This window comes from Larimichthys crocea, chromosome XIII (genome assembly GCF_000972845.2).
Source record: "Larimichthys crocea isolate SSNF chromosome XIII, L_crocea_2.0, whole genome shotgun sequence".
In the NCBI taxonomy this organism is placed as follows: domain Eukaryota; kingdom Metazoa; phylum Chordata; class Actinopteri; family Sciaenidae; genus Larimichthys; species Larimichthys crocea.
This window is the reverse complement of record NC_040023.1, coordinates 46,134,514-46,155,257: the sequence shown is the minus strand read 5'-3', so window position 1 is coordinate 46,155,257 and position 20,744 is coordinate 46,134,514. Positions and strand designations below refer to the sequence as shown.

At 40.1% G+C, this 20,744-nt stretch overlaps 1 protein-coding gene across 5 annotated transcripts in view; it reads left to right on the top strand.

The window, feature by feature from the left end:
* The window catches only part of adgrb2 (adhesion G protein-coupled receptor B2), a 202,037-nt gene that overhangs the window by 138,710 nt on the left and 42,583 nt on the right, over window positions 1-20,744 (top strand). For all 5 annotated transcript variants that reach the window (XM_027286127.1, XM_027286128.1, XM_027286131.1 and 2 more), the window contains 2 exons: window positions 489-532; window positions 14,595-14,721. In XM_027286127.1, the coding sequence (XP_027141928.1) occupies window positions 489-532; window positions 14,595-14,721 (171 nt within the window). The remainder of the gene's footprint in view (window positions 1-488; window positions 533-14,594; window positions 14,722-20,744) is intronic.

The window sequence follows — 20,744 nt, the reverse complement described above, 5'->3', positions numbered from 1 at the left end:
AAAAAAAGCACTTGTCCTGAGTACATTTCACTGCTTGATAGTTATTTACTTTTACTTTACGACTTCACCCTGAGGTTGTACTTAAGTAAAAAAAAAAAAGAATGCTTTTCCACTACTGGATGTTTATGACCTCAACTTGGTGTATATATGAAATGGCTTTTCTTTCTTTGTCTCTTAACTCTCTCAATTCACAGCTCCCACATCTTTTCCTTTGCAGCAGCCAGCAGTGGGTAGCAGCAGCTATTTGCTGCTCTGTCCTCTGACAATGACTCTTTCTCCATCTGTCCCTCCCACCGTCTGTCTCAATCCTTCTCTTTCATTGTCTGTTTACCTCTCTCCATCGTCCATGCAGCATCAGTCTTTCTCCTCTGGCAACGAGCTATTCAGTCTTCTCTCTGTCTCCCTCTCTCACTCATCCTCTCAACTGGCAATAACAGCTTATCTTCTCTCTCTCTCTCTCTCCCCTCCCCTCTCCCTATATCTTGCAGGGTACATCAGATCCTCAGTGTGTTGTCTGGGACTATGGCAACCCGTAAGTTACCCTAAATGATTTTGACACGCGCATGCATGTGAGTGTGCATTGACACACCTTGCCAGTATGTGTGTGTGTTGATGTTTATTTTGTGTGTGCCCGTGCCCAGTCAGATTAATTTTATTAATGAACTGAAAACAGTCTAATGAAGTTCCCCGTGTTAGTGTTAATTGAATTAGTCAATGAGAACAAACACCATTCTCTCTGTGTTGCTTAGAATTCAAAAGTATCATCACTCAGTGGAACAAGTTTCTCTTTGTTCCGGTTTTTCTGTTTGCCTTTACTCACACCACATTAGAGGTTTAATTTGCAATTCCATGTTCCACTGCAACTGCTCGACATTTGGTTCAATTTGAACAATCCAGTTTTATGTCATCGGTGGCCTGAAGCCTTAGCTTTACACCTAATGGGTTTTCTTCTCATTTGTCTGTGTAGGCCACTGGTTTTTTGACATTGTTGGCTGTGTATACTGAAAATCTAGTGAACTTACATAATGTAAACCGGTGCAATTGATCGTGTCGTTTTAACCATTAACCCACATAGTGAGTACTCTATTTGTCAATAACAAAGTCAAATTTGTTCGAAACCATTAAACCAGGGTTTGATTACAGGTCATGGTTTCATTTCACACAAAACACCGAAATATAGCACTGATTTTATAGTGGAAGGTTCCGGCTTCAGGCTGCTTAGAAAATGATCATAGTTTTGGTTATATATTACAAAACTCAACAAATCTTACCACGTGGCTTCATGCTATTTAACCATAAACATGACCAAGTTCTTTGAGGTACTTACATTTTACCATAAAAATGTCAGCAGACCTGGAAAATATATTATTAGGATAACAAATTAAATCTATTGAATGTGAAAGTTTTGCAGATCTTTAAAACACTTTGTTTCTTTCGTTTACTTTCTACAGCCTTTGATTGTGTCACATGCTATTCATCAGCACACAAAGTTCGCTGAATGAGTATGTTGACCTTGAGTGGAGGTTGATTTTTCAAGTGTTTCAGTATTTCGGTGATTACAAAAGCCATCCTGCTGGCATTACTTTTCCTATAAAATACATTAGCCATTACAGATTCATTGAATATGAACATCATTTTTAAGAGACCGATTTGACAGAGCAAATGGCTTTTATAAGACTCACATTTGTCATAGAGCCATTGCAGTAGGCTCTCGCTGTCGACTTTGACAACAAGAAAGATGACAAAAACATTCTGGTCAGCTTAGCTTCCCTCTCGAGATCATCATTAGTTTATCCAGTTCTAGAGGACTACTCTCTGGTGACCAAAGCACACAATGGGACTGCAGGTTCACAAGGAGAGGAGGATAAGACATTGTAACTTATCAAACTACCCCTCTCCATCAAGGTAGGAGAGGAACAAGGCTTGGCAAAGTCAATTAACTAGCCGGCAGATTACAGCTGCAATCAAATTAAATCCGCAGACGTTACAAGGGCAGAGAGCCAAACAGAATATAAAGTGGCAGTGATGTCTACCAACCAAACATACTCAAACTGGGAGGAATGTGGAAAACATCCAAGTGTGTTTACCAGGGATTAGGTAATATGTTTGCAGACACACACAGTAGGGAGCACACACAACATGATTAAAAGCATTCACACAAAAACTGACCAGAACAACGCTGAATGTGACATAAACTAAAAAAAAAACAAGGATTGAATGTGGAATTACATATCTTTGTTGCCAGCAAACAGCAGCAACAAAACAAAATGATCCTATTGTGCTGTCTTAGCTAGCGAGGAACATCACTAAGTGGAAAAAATTGTTTAGAAAAATACTTATTTTTGAGACTTTTGAGACAGATATTTCTTCCTATTCCTTGGAATTGACAACAATCCTAAGTTAATGCGCAGACTTGACCATTTCAGTGTAAACAGCCTGGAGTCATCACAACATGAAGCTGGTGTGAAGCTGTGAAGCGTAGCCAACTGGTGTGCTTTAGTTAAAACAGCCACATATTTAACTTCTCATCTATACATTATGTATGTGTATACATGCACGTACAAAGACAGAAAATGCCACTTGCACAAGACCAAAGTAGCATCGACACTGACTGTACAGTTTTGACATTTCAATCCATCCTCTGCTTGCCTGTCTGTGTTGGGCAGCCGATCTTGCTCGGCTGAGCCGGGCAGGCAGCATGCAGTTGATACGGCCAGAGAACGTGTTTTACAAAGCGGCCGTTTGTTTGCTTGAGGATATCACCTCTCTCAACCTGGCTGTCTCTGTGACTGAGCCACGAGCTTTGAGGTTGAGCAGAAGGCAGACAAGAGGTGGAGAATGTATAGATAGCAATGCGGAGGGGAGGCAAACACAGCAGCAGCTGAGCCAGACAGCAGCAGCAGCAGCAGAAACGAAGCTCAAAGCAGAGATGGAAAAATAACTTATGCCAATATATGACCTGTATATGGAGGCTATATTTAGTGCTCAAAGATTTGCCCACATTCCCTCACTGTATGTGTGTCTTTACCGCTTAATTGTGATAATGCATACATGGGTAATGCATGCTTACTTGAAGATTAGGGATCACAAAGACTCAAATTTCTAAAGCTTGCTGTCATCCCCATCACAATTGTCTGAGCGCATGTTTTTCAGCAGTGGTCTATTTAGAAATCTGCACCCATTTTTAATGGTAGCTCTCTCCCATTTGCGCTCGCTTTCAGCTGGCTAAGTTGGCCAACAGTTTGTGGCACTCACAGTTCATCTCAGTATTTATGTGTGAGTGTTTATTTATTTATTTTGCCCCTAACAGGCCCATATGTCGGCACCATCTGCCCACCCAAATCATGGCACTCGCCATCCCTCCCTGTCTTCCCCCATGCGCCTGTCTCCTCAGACTGCTCTCGTTCATGTGCCTCGCCGACTCGAATAGATACTGTTATCTTTAGCTCTCATAAAAGTTTTACAAGGTTCGAAACTGTGAGCTCAGGTCAGTGGAAGCAAAGCTATTAAGGGTAAAAATGTACACATTTTCTGACCATGTTCTGAGGTGTACACGGTGCTGAAACTAAAGTTGACATTTTTGTCTACGTTGAATCCTTGCTGGGTTATTTCTGTCTCTCCTCACTGTATTGCTGTCTCTCACTAAATCTTTCTCTCTTCCATGAGAAATGATAATGGGTGTTCAGCTTCTCTTCACTGCGTGGTTGCTGACCTTGCCTCTGGCATTTCCGTGCTTTGACCCTCAGTGTAGGATATCTGGCTGAACCCCCACTGACTTACACTCACTCGCTGTACAGTGAAGCGCTTATGGTGGGTGCATTATAGATTACTGTGGCTGAGTTAGATTGTATATGTGCCACTCCCAGATGTACTATACTGATTCTGGAACTGCTGCTTTTTCAATAAAAAAAAGCTTTTTGCTGGCATCTATAGAATATACATTGCTCTACTCAAAAATGTATTTATGCATCACTCATATATTTATTATTTCATTTCTAGTAAACTTACAAGCAACCTATCCTCATACAAATGAAAGAGCTCTATGCATTATAGGCAAGCAACTGAGCTATCTCATTTCAAAGTGTGCATAAAAAATATGACCCAGTAGATATAAATGTAATACACACTTTAAATGGATGGATGGCAGTAAGCCTGTGAAGGGTTGAGGGTCACTTAATCTCATTTCTAATCCTCTGTGGTCTTCATCTAGATCGGGGATCAGTGGTTAAAGACCTAGGCACCCTACCCCACCCCCACCTCCCATCACTGCTGTAGAGTAATAATGGCCTGGTTTGCAGCACAAGTCACTCTAACATCCTCAATCTGACACGGTAGATTGAGGCTTGTATTGGGCTCAGACTGATCTAGCACCGCTATCAGCTTTTGGCATTGGCAGGTCTCAACCTTAAATGATGTAAAAAGTCACAGGCATATTCTGCACCCTGCCAATAACCAGCTGGACACAAAACGGTCCTGGATGTAGTCATGTTTAATTTACAAAAAGGCATTATGGTAATTCTGACCTTCACCAAGTGTAAGAAATGATCTTGTTCTCATATTGCCGTTGTTACAGCCTTTTATGTGCAATCTATTACTCACCTGTGCAACCAACAAGCAAGTAAAGGAAGCGAATAAAACGCATAAATACAGTGTCCCCCTTCAAATCTGTACCCTGTAAGAGGCCTTACATTAAAAGACTACTGCATCGATTTAGCACTGCACATCTATAACACAGTCGGACTCATGATCAAGAGTTTAAAGGGGGGAAAAAAGCATCAAAGTTGATGCAGCAGAATCAGAAATATTACCTGGAACCTACAATACCCACAATGCAACTGCACTACTGACAGTTAAGTGTGAGTTCTGCTTGTGTTATGCTAGTAGCAGCAAATGATGTGAGCCTATTTGTTTCATTTTCAAACTTGTAGTCTTCAGCCCGAACTGGCGACCTGTCCAGGGTGTACCCCGCCTCTTGCACAAAGTCAGCTGGGATAGACTCCAGCCTCACCATGACTCTGACGAGGATAAGCAGTTACAGATAGCCTTCAGCCTCAACCGACACTGTGACATCACTTATAATACTATATGCACCTCTCTGTAGAGACACACAGCTTTTTGCAACTGTTTTCACATATGCTCCTCAAAATCTATATATAGACTTTCATGGAAAAATTGGTGCAGTTCCCCTTTAACAGGTGATGTATTGTCATACATATACTTCAGTGCTTTGGTATAGGAAATTGATCTATAATACAAAAAATGTGTTGTTATACAGACGTTATCTGTGAGGAGACATCATAAAGATCAGTCTTAAAACAGTCCTCCATACACTTACATCTGTAGCAGTTAAACATACAGAATCTAGCAGATAATACACTGCTATCGTGGGTACAGTCTAGAAGTTATCTGCCTTATTCTTCTTTTTAATGCTTGTTTTTAGATAGCATCTGAACTTCAGTAGAAGTTTTATTCAAAGTCAGTTTTTAAAACTGAGGAAAACCAACAGATGTGGTCGTAAATTCGTGACAGAAATAAATGTTGATAACTTTTTCTTTCACCCCATCTGACACTGATTTGCCTTGCATTAATTTACCACTTTACAAAGCACTGTATCCACTTGTGCATATTTCTTCCCCCGCCATCACAGACAAACACTTAATGCAGAGACACACACGGACCCACTAACACGCTTAACAGTGTAGCCACCAGGAGGTGGAGGGCTGATAGGGCTTGCTCCACTTTTCCATCTGACAGAGCAGAAGGGATCAAGACTGTGTCAAACAGCGAGTCAGCGCAGCAAGAGGGAGTCGGCCAGTAGGGCTTATGTGGGCTCTTCTTCCAATGGGCGTTACAGACGGGGACAAGCTCTTAGCTCATATACCCAGCCATCAAAACAGTCTTTAGAGACTCCATTAAGATGATAGCTTTAATTCTCAAGGCATAAGGCTCGGGTTCTTGTTGAGGACAGTCAGCGTCAGGGTATTTTTGGTGGCTTTAAGTAACTGTTACATGTTGAGATCGGTTCTAAGTAGCCGTAGGTGCAAGTCTAGACTTCTAATATGATTTCTTTCTGCTGTTGGACTCCATGGATAAGTGTGGGCTGCTTTTTTTTCCTTATACAAAATCTTGGGAAAAATAGTTTGGGAGATGAGGTTATGTAAATCAGGTTAGGGTTGTTTATTCTGAGGTTAGTGTTTTTTTTATTTTTTATTTTTTGCTTCATGTTTTTATTGATTGTGTCATCATGTGACCAGTGCCTGTGGAATGGACCACTGTATTACCGTACAGCCAGAGGGATAGCTTTTAAAACTGATGCAGTCTCCCTTGGACATGGCTGAAGATGATGGTAGGCATTGTAGTGATTAGTATTTGAAGGTAATATAAGAAGCAAAGGAAAAGAAGACTTTGGAATACACTGCCTCCTCGCTGCTGGATTTGTAGAGTTTAAAAGCTGGGTGAGTAACATCTATACCTCCATAAAATCTATTCTAGGTCACTTTGTGGCAGTCGTATTTAGATCTTTGTATTGAAAGGACACTGATACAAGATCTTGTACGTAACCTAAAGTCTAATGCAGTATTTGCCTTGTGCTTATCTTGTTCAGTCGCACATTATCCTCTTTACTCTTTGCTGCTGAAAGCAGGCTGAGAGGGCACTGTGTTAATGCTTTATAAGGATTCTGTGAGTCTCTGGGGCTTTTAGAGTCCTCTTTGAGTCCCTGGCAAGATAGTCAAATCACATTTTCTTTGAAATTTTTGGAAAATGTACATTTGCAAAAAAAAAAAAAAAACACAAAGAAAAAAGCCCTTTTCTACCTGCAGGAGCCACTTTCCTCATAGCCATATTAACATAGAATGCAGGCAGTAGGGCAGCAGGCCATTTACGGCTGTCGTTGAAACCTGTATCTCTGCTTTTCATGTTCGCTGACTAGCTTGCACACCAGGAAGAAAGATAATCCTGGCAAAGAAGCTTATAAATTAGCCCGTGGCCATGCTAGAGAGCAGATTAGGGCAGTATAGGTCAGTGACAAAGCATCCTGCTCACATGAGTATCAGAAGAAGCGGGAAGTAAGATTTTGTGTCACAACCTCACATGACAAGTTCCAAGAACTCTTTATTAAGGATCCATTCATGTTTTCATTTAAAAGCAAAGAAAAGTGAACCAGAAATCAATAAATACTGGAGAAGTAATGGTGTTATAAACAACCTGTGCACTATCCTATACAAATAATTCTTCCTATATAAAGACATAGATGTCTAATGTCTAGTTTTTTTATCGTTACACAACACATGGGACTCACTTCAGTCAGTATTTTATGTTTAAGTTACCATAGCTGAGATACCATTTTTAAATGTTACCTGTATTGTCTTGCATATAAACATCACAGCAAGCTTCAAATAATCTCACAGTGTATTCTTGTGGTTATAAGAGCGACCTTTACATCAGTCAGGGGAGAGCATCAGAGAAAAGCTTAGTTCCTAGTTAATAACTGGGTCAAATACATTTATGCATGCAGACGCACACATGCACTGAAATGTAAACACAAGCCTACACTGGGGCAGATGCTGTGACGTGAATGTGTGCTGGTCAGTCCTTCATAATAGGTGGTATGAAGGGTTGAGTAAGTACAGATGATTTGTGTCATGTGAAGATTCGCTTCAGCGCTTTCTAGCTTTATTGAGAGTAAAAGGCCAATATGCGCTGCCTCTGGTGAATGTGCATTCTGGCTCTCTGGCGGTCAGGTTTGTAATGTCTACCACAATAGATTCCATCAGGCGGAATAGATGTTCTTTTCCACACCTTTTTTTCTTGTGGCTTCAATCATAAAAATAAATTCCCTCCTACGATAAAGAAGTTATTACTGCATACAGTGTGTTTGCACATATGTGACATACACATGAAGAAATTGTCGGGCAAATAATTATAGATGCCGAATACATTCATAATTACATTTGACACGTGTGTAATTAAGATAGAAATAGAGCCATCTTAAATACATATTTAACAATGTGGCACCATTATGGTGGTGGTAATATGGGGGAAAACAATAAAGAGATGACACTGAGAGTGGAATTACAAGTACAGGGAAATAATCTCAAAATTACAAAAAATAAACACAATTCAACACATTCAAGACAGCACAAAGATTTTAGTGGCTGTGAATCTGTCAGTATAAATCTTGCTAGGTCTCCTGTACAGTATACTGAGAACCTTGTGGCAGTAACTCAGGCACGACTTATGAGAAGTCTTACCACATTGGGAGACAAGGAAAACAGATGCTTAGTGTCCAGTGTGACAGCTTTTTTAGAGTTTTCAGTTATTTTGGTTGATGAGACCTCTGCTCAGGTTGAAGGGAGTCAGAGATACGGTGTCAACAGGCCTTTTCTCACAGCAGACGTTTTGACTTGTCATACAGTGGAGGGGAAAGCACAGGTGTTACTAATGGCATTAACAATGACTCCATCCTTTTTAAGTGTCATGACAACTGACGCACCTGAATGGAATTCAGCCATTGTTAATTTGCTTATATATACACGTGCCTTCATGTCAAAATGTCTTCCATGATGGAAAAAAAGGCTGTTACATGCAGTTATCAAACTAGGTAGAGAATGCCATGAAATGCTACATACTCTACCAGGCTGCAGCTATGACAGAAAGCATGCCTTAGAGATGGTATGCAGTAAACTGAATAAAACATGGAGAACAAAAATCAGAGCATGCACATACTTGATCAAACATGCAGGTTGCCTTGGAACATCATTCATGCTGACATACTGTACAGTCATGAATTTAATGTATCTGTGCGTCTGTGTCCCTTCAAGGCTACCTACCTCAATGTGCCTTAAAATCCCTCTCTACTACAACAAGCCCTATCATTCACACTAGTCCTGTCTATAACTCATTAGCTCTCTTTTTGCAATGTATATCGCCAACTCTCTCTCTGTTTTAGACACACTGAAAGTTTTCTTCTCCAAAAAGCATTAAAACGTCAGGTTGTACAGTCTCTGTTAAAAAACTACTCAATGACTTCACAAAACCACGCGTTGAATATTAAACCTGTTTCTGCTATCTTCTAAAGACTTCATAGCAATTTGACTTGAAAGTACTCTCTGTGTAATGAGGATACAACTTTGATTTACATGCTTTTGACTTCCATTTATATGTGAAATTCTTTTGTCATCCCTCAATGCTTTCTTCATCTCTTTGCATTTATTGCTGTTTGCCTTATCCCCTTCACATTTTTATTTTTTCCCCCGTGTAATTGCCTTGCTTGTCTGCGCTTCTGACCACTGATGACACAAATTTGATGGTGCATTTTGCCAGAAATGAGCAATGAGAGACAGAGCGATGGACTGCAATTTTACTACTGAACTATATTTTTTTGGCTACAGTCATCTCATAAATCAGTTTTGACAGTGTTTTGCCAGCAGCTAAAATTAGCTGATAATGTTAATCCTCATTACATCGATGACAGCTATGTAGGACAACATTTCCTCCTCCATTTCTTCCAGTAAAACTGGTTTAAATGCTTAGCGGTGACTAGATATGAAATGTTGCCTGAATACAGCATGTTAGTTCCTGTATCATAAAGCCTAATGTGCAACTCTGTCTGCATTCTCTATCCCTTTACCTTATCCTAATGATTTCATCTTTGTCTTCCGAGAATAAAAGGTTGCTATGGATGACATTGGCAACACATCACTATTCATGTCTATGTTCGAGGCAGATGAAGGGGTTGCTTTTTCAGTAACTTTACTTCCATACAGCTGCATCAAATCCCTACATCCCTTCAGATTTAGGAATTCAAAGCATGTTTAACCTTTTTTGTTTCTTAACAGGGTGCAATTGGCTTTCATAGCACTGCCCTTTCAGTCAAGGGTTGGTGCCAATTTGTTCTCAGTAGACATAAAAGGTCAATTTATGCTGTTGTTCAGGAGGTATTTTTCCTCTTTTTCTTCACAACTACGACATAATTCTACTATCAATTATGGAACAAATTGCCATATGTTAGAAACCATAGAGGAAAAAATATTTTGGTGCTGTTGCTTTCGTCACAAGCAAAGCATGTTAACATTGTGGCTGGTTGGTCGACCACTTTGATCCAGACAATTTTTGCCACAATTATTGTCTTTTGTGATCCACCACCTTTTTATCTAGTGCTACCATCAGCTCAAAGCTCTTTTCTTATCCAGTGAAATATTTCAACATTTACATTATTGACTAGCATTCATGAGTTCTGGATTATCTGTGAATTGTCTCAGCTACAATTGGGTGAACTGTCTTAAAATTATGAAAAAAGAAATGTTCCCAACAGGATGAATTGTAATATATTTAGTGATCTGTTACCTTTTCATCTAGCACCACCATCAGGTCAAAGATTTAATTTCTTTATAACTAAGACGATGGACGTCACTCTAAACATCAGCATGTTAGAATTGTATGTATGTTTTGGCTGTGGTGGATCAGAGCAAACTGTGTAATCCCCATGTGCTCTGAAGGATAACTACTTGGCAAATGAAGCCAGTTCTGACATCCATTAAATAAAACTTTATTCTTTGTCAAAGTCAAGACCAAACAGCAGATGTACTGTATATATATCCCCCTGAACTAGACGGTGTTATGTATATTTACACATCTTAGCATTTGTTTGGATTCTGCCAGGTTGATATCTTTGCAGTATACATTTGGGATCTATAGTCTATAAACCAACTATACTGATATGTACACCTGTTTGTACACCTGGTACCTGTTTTTCACGATAAGAGGAGTCGGCAGCAGCCCCAGGCTCATTCAAGTCCAATAACAAAAGTAAAACAAAAGCCATGTCCTTTTAATCTTTCCTCGCGGGCTAAGCCCAACTGATAATCTAATACTTCTATGAGCCCAGCAGGGCCTGCATCAGCAGTGTGTAGCTGTAGTGGATCTGCAATATCAAAGATCAGGGTTTGTTGCAAGTTTGTGGGTGAAATAAAACTAAACAAAAAGTCAAAGATGTCTTTGTGCTAAAAGACATCAAATCCAGCTCAATTAGATAAGGGTCAGCAGTCAATTAAGCTCGAAATTCAGCAGCCAAACCAAAGAGGTCACAGATAATGTGCATTGTGCCTGTGTGTCGGCATTATCTTCAGTGCCCCCCCTGTTGTGAGCTGTCTGACAGTTCCTCATTAGCTCAACTTCCTCTTTGCCGTTTGACTGGCATAGAATACTTGATATGTCTGTGGCTTTCTAGTCAGACCATTAGTGTCAGTAAATGGCATGCCTGCTTCCTCATGTGCATCTACCATTCTATAAGTCATGTATAAGTCAGTACACAACATTTCCTTCTCCCCATTCTACTCAGTTAAAACACAATCATTAATGCATGTGTAGTCCATATGGCTGTGTTTTACTGTGTATGAATGAAGCCATTTGTAAATACTTTACTTGACATCTCCTGGGGGTTCACACAGACAGCTCACACGTTTTCTTTTCATGCATGAAGCACTGTAAGCTCAGTGGATTCCACGTGTACATTGAACTAAAAAATGTAAATATAACCCACAAATTACCTCACGAAATGTGCAAACTTTGGAGGATTCCCTTACAAAAGATGCAAATATACTGTCATTCAATTTTCATCTTTCACACACACGCACACATACACACACACAGAATATACACCATGTTGCTACCTGTCAAGCTGTCTCTAGGCTTCACCGCTGTGACTCATTTTCCGATCTTCAGTCTTTGAAGTGTCACTGTGCAGATGATGATCATCAGGGAATTGTACTCACATCTCATTACTGACATTATGAATTGAGTGTCGCGTGTGTGTTTGCGAGCGTGTGTGTGTGTGTGCGCTTTCCTTCATGTTCAGATATACGTTTGAGATTTAATGTTGATACATTCTTGTGATTTAGTGTCACACTGATTGTGTTTCAGTGGCTTGTCACAGCAGAGGTATAGGGAGTTTAAAATGACGCATTGTACTGTGTCGTGGTGAACATGTTGTCACTGGTGGGTGGTTCGTGTACTTTTTAAGCATATGTATGCTCCATTTGATTGACAGCAGAAGAATCCACAATATAACACTATTTAAAAAAAAAAACTTTTAGTCCAGATGCAGAAACAATTCACCATGTTTGTTCATTTGATTCATGTTCACACACGTTGCTGGATTTCTCATGAATAGATTTCATGGTGAGCTGACGAGTAACATCAAAAGCTTGGCATTTTTTTGAACTGATTTGTATTTCATTGTTACATTGAAAAATAAAGTGTTTAGTAAAAAGGAGGACGGAGATGTAGCGTCTGTGTAGCCATACACTATAGTCCAGGAAGATGAACATGGAGTTGATGGATGAAAAATACCATGATATATATTTTTGCTTGTTGTGTTTCCTCATATTACTGTATCTTTTAGAGAAGTAAGCACCACTACAGCAGGGCAACGCAAGGATTTTTTGTTATATTTAGGTTATACAAAGAATCTTGGAAATCTTTTTATATAAGATATTAAACCATCTGCCTGTGATTTCTCCAGAGGCAGGGTAACATCCAAAATGTTCCTTGAGACACCATAAATACAAGAAGCAACAAGCCAGCTTATCGTTTCTCATAAAGTGAAACTGTCGCCAAAGCCTTCCCTTGAGATACAGGCAACGCTCAGATATATAATATCGCTATCGTCTAAAGCCATATATTTTCAGTGTATTGAGTGATTTTGAAGATTACAGATCTCATGCAAATCTTAATGGTGAAGCCCTTATATAGGCATCACTTTATTAAATTTTCTCTCCAGCCGCTGTTGAGAATGCTCGCAGCTATTAGCTCGAGAGGAAGTAATTACGTTATGTACTAAAGAATTAGTGGTGAAATAACAGCGTGCACCGTGCTGTCTGCAATATGATTGCATTTCATGTAAGAAAGGGCAAAATGAACAAATATGATCTGTACTGTGTTTATGAAAAACGTTAATAAAACGTTTTTTGTTACTAAGCTTTTCTTTCAAAGTTACTAACAGAAATGCATTATTTCATTATTGCCAACAAACTGTTGAAGGATGTAGTCTACCATGTGATTATTCTGACACACCAGAATAACCAGACATGTTTTCATTACTTTAAAGCAAAGTTTTTCCTGATAGGAGAGCACTTCTTCTACAGACTTTTAGGTTACATTCCTATATCTCCTCTTCCCACTTACCGAACCTCATGAGGTTATACAGCAGCTTGACATGCTTCCTCTGTTGCATCCATTTACTGTGCCTCTGTGCCACCTATACATCTGGTTATACATACATGCTTCTTCAAATGCCTAAAGGTTTTTGTGGAGTTCTCCATAAATCAACACCAAAGGTTTGCATGTAGTTTTAAATTGTTTCCTTATTTGTTTTTTGTTTTTTTTTTCAAAAGTAGACTGCCAGGTTTTTATTTTTATTTTTTATTATAGCTAAATATTTTGAGTGTTTTTGAAGTAAAACTCTTTACAGCTTTTAATCCAACAGTCAAATATATTAAAATGTTAAAACATACATATCTCTTCAGGTCTCTTATACCACTTCTTCTTTATTTATTAATATTTGATTAAATCAATGACCAAAACACTCTGAAATATGATCATCTCATTGAAATGTGGCTGAATCAGGATCGATGCTGAGTGAGAAGAGCATTACAGAAATCCTTGATGTGAAACAATATCCAAAACTGTGCTTTGGCAGAAAACCTTGTGTACATGTCAGATCTAATTACTCATTGTGAGAAATTATGTAAATATATTTTCTTGCTATCTCCCTTGCCGGCCTCCTTGACCCCATCTGAACATCTCTGCCTGCTTTCGTGTCTCGCATAATGTTTCCAGCTGTTTGGAATAGAAGCATATCTCAGGTTAAACATAAGGTTAATATGTTACTGGGAGCTGCCAGGGTAATTAGCTCAGTAAGAATCTTATTGATTGAACTCAGCCCTCACCCGCCTATTGAGGGCATTTAAAGGAAAGTGTAAGGGAGGGGTGAGGGGCAAATAAAGGAAAGGGGAAAAAGATGTAGGGCTATAAAAGGTACAAGGTTCTATTGTATGAAATTCTGGGCACTCACTTCCAGAGTAACTTTTTTTGCATGTCAAAGCAATTGACCATTTAGTGCTGAATAATTCACAGCCACCATTTAAACCGCACTGGTCTTTGTTAACTGTTAGCTGATGCAACCCTTTTCATTTGTCCTCAAGTCTCTTAGAGTATTCTTCCAAGGAAAGAGGAGATGGAGCACAAAGAAGAAAAGAGAGAACAAAGATGAGAAAGAAAGTGTTTAGGGTGCTAAACATGGACTCGAATAAGTAGGGTGACATTGGTTTCTAATGCCAGCAGTGTAAAAGAGCCTGTCGGTATGCGTGAGTGGTGATCCCTGCATATTAAACCTGTACCACTGAATGGGTGAACTTGGTGAACTTGATGGTGAAGAAAGTCTACTCCCTGAAACTTTCTGTCCCCCTTTCACCCCCCATCCCATTGAGTTTAAACTTCCTATAGACGTGTTTTTAGACAGTTTTTTTTTTTCTGTGGCATGTTATTGTCTCACACTCGCTGCTTATATCCCATGTGCTTCTCCCCACCTCCAGGGAAGCTGGCGCGGAAAACTGGGGCACAGAAGGCTGCCAAACGCTCGCGTCAACCACTGTCCACACCAAATGCCTGTGCAGCAGGATATCCACCTACGCCGTGTTAGCGCAGCAAGCTGAACACCCGGTGAGTCACTAATGCACAGCCTGATGCACTCTGGTGGGACTTGGGGGGCTAACAAGGCAACTGCTACCAGGGGCCAGGTCAGTGAGGTGATGAGTAACCGTAATATGAATTGCGATGGCGTCCCTGTCAGCTTGTTTTTACTGTAAATTACAACAGACTGTTAAGGCTGTCATTTCTTGTCTTTACAGAGAGATGTGGATGGATAACGCTGCTCTATGTTGAATTTAAAGTGCCTCGCAAAAAGCTTTGCACCACAGACAGGGGGAAAAAAAAGCTGGCAAACTGCTGTTGCCGTCAATGTTTAACATGCTGTTATGATCAGGGTGTTTTTGCTTGTCTAATTTCACGTTGATCCGTTGTCACTCTCTATGTTATTTAAGTTTAAACCTAGCAAAGTTCAGGTTGTCCAGCGAGCCACCTCCGTGTGATGGGAGAGAAAAGAGGCATCAAGAGACAGATTTTATTGTGTCTGTGCGTGATTTTGCCTGCAGCATGTAACCTGCGCTTCTATAAATAGGAGATAAAAATAGCAATGGCTTTCAGTGTGTGTTTGACATGATTAAAATAAGGCTTTTTAGCAGCTCAGGGTAATGCCTGTCCTGTTATACTGACCCATACTCTTGTATTGCGCTAATGGACATCCAAAGACCTGACAGCCCTACAAAAAAGTTCACTTTCCTCTCACAGCCACCCTCCTCATCGAACACACACTATTTCATTAATTGTATGACATCTCACATTGTCACCCCATTTATGTCACACCTTCCTTCATTACACACGTAGCCCAATTCATTATTTACACCCACTGTCTTGCTCCCCATTTCATCTTAGCCATATTTTTCATTGCTTTGTCTTCTTATCAGCTTTCTCACTCCTCCTCCTTAGCGCCCTACTTTTGTCACTTCCTTCACCCTCCTTTTCACCTTGTTAACACTTTCAGTTGTTGTTCTCACTATGCGCCACAGCTCCTTGACTGTTGTGGTCACACAATGTTCCCTTTAGTATTGGCTGTTAATTTGTCTCCACGCTTGCTTGCACCTAAAGCCCACTGGGACGGTGATAGCATTAAATAATCAAGCAGTGTAAGTAGATATAGTTTGGCTAAATTTGTTGTTACATGTTAAATTCTATGGGCATTTTCTTGCAATTTTCTGTCTCTTAATGGTTAGGGTTGGAAAATGGAGCCAGCAAAGCAGATCCTTAGTAAGCACTGGAGGGTAACTCCAGGTGTCACAGAAATGGAAAGTGATTGCGAGGAATGGAGGATTTTTTGGGGAGGAAATGTTCAACCAAACAGAAAAGGCAGTCTGGTCTCAGCTGGCAGGCAGAACTGAGCGAGAGTAAGAGAGACAGAGAGATGGAAAGGAGATGTTGTCTGCGCTAAGTAATAATGCATTAACAACCATTGTCGCTGAGATAAAGAGCCGTGGGATCTATTCCTGACCCTGTGTAACCTTTTCAGTGTGAAACATTGTCTCCATATAGTACTCAGTGGTGTTGTGCAGCGCACATTGCTGTTTCAAGACACCTTACCTTTAGGAACATCTGTCTCTTTACATACAGCATCAGATATGCATGTTTTTTTTTTCCCTCTTGTGTTCCAAAGAGTCTATAATGCACCCAGAGAATTTATCATCCAGGTTTATGTTATGGTCAGCAGTTTTAATTATTTCAGCTCTATCTCTGAGAAATTGTTGATTGATGTTTTTTTTCCATTAGTTGGATTGACAGAAGGCTCTAAATACTATGATACCCATGAGCACTGGCCGCCGCTGCAGAAGAAGCCAGTCATGACAAATTAGAGCTGTAGCAAATTTAAAATACTTGTTTCTTGCAGTTGGCAATGAAACATGGCATCGTGGTTGCCAGATTTATCCAGAATCTGGAAGCAAAATCATTGAAGCTGCAGATGGTATTATCAGTTTTCTTAAAAGCCAAACATTTAACTTCTGTCCACTTTCAATGTTTCATACCAAAATGCACATTGGATTCATAGTTGACTTACAGTTTTGTGTACAGTAGATTAACTTGTACCTTTTATCCAAGAACCAGACATTTTTAACCTGAGTTGTTTCTCTTTCTGAGAGTTTATCGGCCAACAAAGTTATGGAAGTGCCCCAACTTTGAGTCACGAGCATTCTGTTTCTAAGTTAACTTGGTCTGTGAATACTTGAACAGCAAAACCTACCCACATATTTCATGTCCAGGTCCTGCGTGCAAAAAAAAAAAAAAAAGTTTTTTTTCTTTTTTTTTACAAGCACTCACAGCAAATTGAGCTCAAACCATTATGCTCTTTCTAAATGTAATAAAGAAGAATATGTTCAAATGGGAGCATTCTACACTATTGCAAGTCCTTGTGAAACAGAAAGTACTTGAACAATGTCGAACAGGTCACAGACTAGGGATGTATTACTGGAATTTTAACAGTTACGAAAAAAGAGATGGTGCCAATTTAAATTTTAGATGCCCATAAAGGTGCTGAACACACTTGACAGCTAGATTACATAAACCCTCCAGTATTCTGTTGGCTTATAAGTCTAGGGATCTCTGTACCATATTATAAGAGTTATTATTTTATTCCCTTTTCCTCTTTCCCTGGACACCACACCCCCTCCCTCTCCTTTTGTGTAAAGAGGGTCAAATATAAGGTGATGGCCTTCAGGTGAGTAACTGCAGTTATTCATTATTTTGTCGCTCAAAGCTTGAATTACTTCACAGGGGTCTGGGACCTATTATAGAACTTGGGGAAACATTAATTCCCCATTATATGGAAAAACACACTAGCTGCGACCTATAAGCTGAACGGGTCATACAAGTTGCTATTTTTGGTTCCTGTGACTCTTCTTCCAACTGAACTATATTGACTTTTCCCTCGCTGCAGCAAGCAGGTCAGCCGTGTTGAGTGAAAGAAGACCAGGAGGGAAAACACATTGACTTTTCTGACATTTGTTATGTCTGCGTGTTAGTCATTAGTGATTCATATTCGGCCCCCGGTATCACCATTAAACCCAGTGCTGAGGACTGGAATGTCTGGGTCAGTGTGTGTGTCCATGGCTCACAGTCAGGAGCTGTTGTGGCCGGCACTGAGTGCACTTTGTAGCTTCAGGGTCCTCCACAGTTAGCTTTTTATTCCAGCTGGGATTGCATTGTATTAAAGGCGACACATAAACAACCAAGTCACATCCAGATATGCAAAAGCAGACAACTAGGTATGGATGTTTGCACTTTTATACACCGTCACACACACACACAAAAAATGCACACGTAGACACCCAAACAACACATTTCATATGCTGTGTCCAGGCTGTGTGGCTGTTGGAGCAAAGCTGAGTATCAGCAGCCCAGCTCTGACAGCTTATCCCAGGCCACGACGCTAGGGACAAGGGGGGTTGAGGATTAACCTCCATGTTTAATAGAAAAGGGAGGGAGGGAGAGAGGGGGAGAGAAAGAGATGGAGGGATTTAGAAGCAGTGCTGCCATTACAGGCCGTTTACAGTGGAGCGAGGGATAGCCAGTTAATCCTGTTTACTTTCTATAGCCTCTGAGATTTCCGTGTGTGTATGTGTGAGTATCCTGCTGTCTCTGTGTGTGTGTGTGTGTGTGTGTGTGTGTGTGTGTGTGTGTGTGTGTGTGTGTGTGTGTGTGTGTGTGTGTGTGTGTGTGTGTGTCCAGAGAGACCTTCACTATCAGACACGAGGCAGAGGTTGTTACTTTAGAGAAACAGAGGAGAGAGAGGGAGAGAAAGGAGTTGATTGAGTGAGGTCATGAAGCCACACAATAAACCAAGCCACTTAATTCCCAAAATGACTGCAGTGGGAATACAAACCCTACAGATATGTCTGGACCCGTTGCCTCCGCAGTGTTCATAGGGATCATGGGATTTGGAGTTGAAGGAGGTATTGGCTTTATAAAAGTCAGTTTAACATTTTGTGCCTCAAGTTAATCAAGTGAGTTATACTTCTTCTCTTCACTTTTGTCAGCTCAGTCATAAGGCTGCTGTCCTAGTTGCGTTGATGTGAAAATTGATTACAGATTAAGGTAACCGGAAATGTGATTGAAAAGGTCAGTGGTTCAAACAGCCCTTGAGACCTTGATCCAGTCCGTGTGAATGAGTACACAAACATTGCACTCATTGGCTAGCAGGCAGAAAAGATGAGGGGTGCCTTCTGTATTTCCATGACTCATTTATAAGCCAATTACTGTATCAAAGCAACTTTCCCCGAAGAAAAATATATGTGATACAGTTTCTGCTGTAAAGGATTTCTCACAGCTTCTTTCACCTGCGTTTGGCCTGATCATTTTTGTGAAATGATTGGGTCTACTTGAGATGAATTTAGTCTGTTTCCTATGCTGCCATTAGTGACTCAGAGACCTAATCAGAATGAAAAAATCCCACAGCTCAGTCTATTATTTAGGCTATTAATGGCCACTGTGCCTGATTTGACTGTGGAAGGACGAATAGGAATGATTGAGGAAGATGGCAGCTCAAATTTTAAGTTATTCTAACTTAACTAAGGACAGTGTTGAGAAAAAGCAACAAGGTCTGCCCTAGATGAGAGAGAGACTACAAGGTAACAGCATGCAAATGTCATGCACTTGTCAATGTGATGAAAAGATGAGGGTTTCCAAAGTTTATGAGGGACTCTGTGTGGGATTGCATTCGAATTTTCAGATTCCTTGTTTCATTGATTGAAGGTGAGTTAGTGACGATAATGATGACGAGAGATAGTTGTATTTCACTGGCTGAAGATGCATAATGACTGAGCGTGGGTGAGACAGTGAGGACAGATTTGCTTAGAAATGACAAGTGAGTAACTGAATGGGTTATTGTGAACCTTCCCTCTAAATGCTACTGGTAATAACCAACAAGGCGTCAGCTATTTGGTTCTGATAAGAACAAACTATTATTTAACATTTAACAATAAATAATGTCAGTCTATGAATATTCCTGTTTTGTTTGAAAATATGGGGAAATATGGGAATCTTAGATCTTGATACACTAAGATACACTAGTTGTAGCTGCTGGCTTTAATTTAGAACTTTGTATTGAATTAGGTCTTAGATTTGTAGTGGATACTCTGCATTTTCCTTCAATAAGCAGGACAAATCATGAATTGTATGTTATGTAAAAAAGAAAAAATACCTGAGGATAGGGCCAGCACTTGATATGATGACTTAACATTTTAAGTCGCTATGTCAGCCCTTCAGGTTGTCACACAGTGACAGGAGACTTATGGTTTGTCTTGAGGCCACTGAAGCCAGAGCCTGTCAAGTCGAACCCTCGAGGGTCTGCTGAATTGATTCAGTTGAAGCATATCGCAGCGATATTAACCTGGTGCCATGACAGCAAAACAGGCAACTGAATAGCAGGAAGGTTAGATTAGCAAGATATATGGTTTTACATCTCTGCAGTGGCATACTATGGTGTGTAGTGTGTATGCTGTGCAAGGATAAAAGGAGAATATGACTGCCGAAGGTAAATGAATTTCAAATGTCATCTTTTCAAGAATTTTTCTGCATTTCACAAGGGGCATGACATTTTCATAGCATCAATGGAACTGCAAAAAAATGGCATATTAGTAATGAATACCCACAAATGTACAAACTAAATGTAAACAGCTATCCTATTGAGTATTTATAGTCTGAGACTGGCCTCATTACAAAGATTGGTTGTGTTCAAACAACCTGATTTTCTTGTGTTTCATATACATGGGCCAAACGTGGCCACCGGTGTCTGGCAAATCTGTCAATCTCACTATCCAGGGTGTTATTAACGCCATAAGACTTCTCAAACTTAGAACCATGTTTTCCAGCCATGCATAAATGACATTATACTGCTTAAAGCACTATCTTCAATCTGATTTTGGGGCTGGAAAGAGCTACCCTGATCCTGATTTTGATCAATCTGTTGGTGTGGGTGGTTTCAGTCATCAGCTTTCACCACAACAACTACCATATCATGCATTGATGATATATTTTCCTGTCCCGTTTTTTGTCGGGTATGCATTAGTGTTCAGAATACA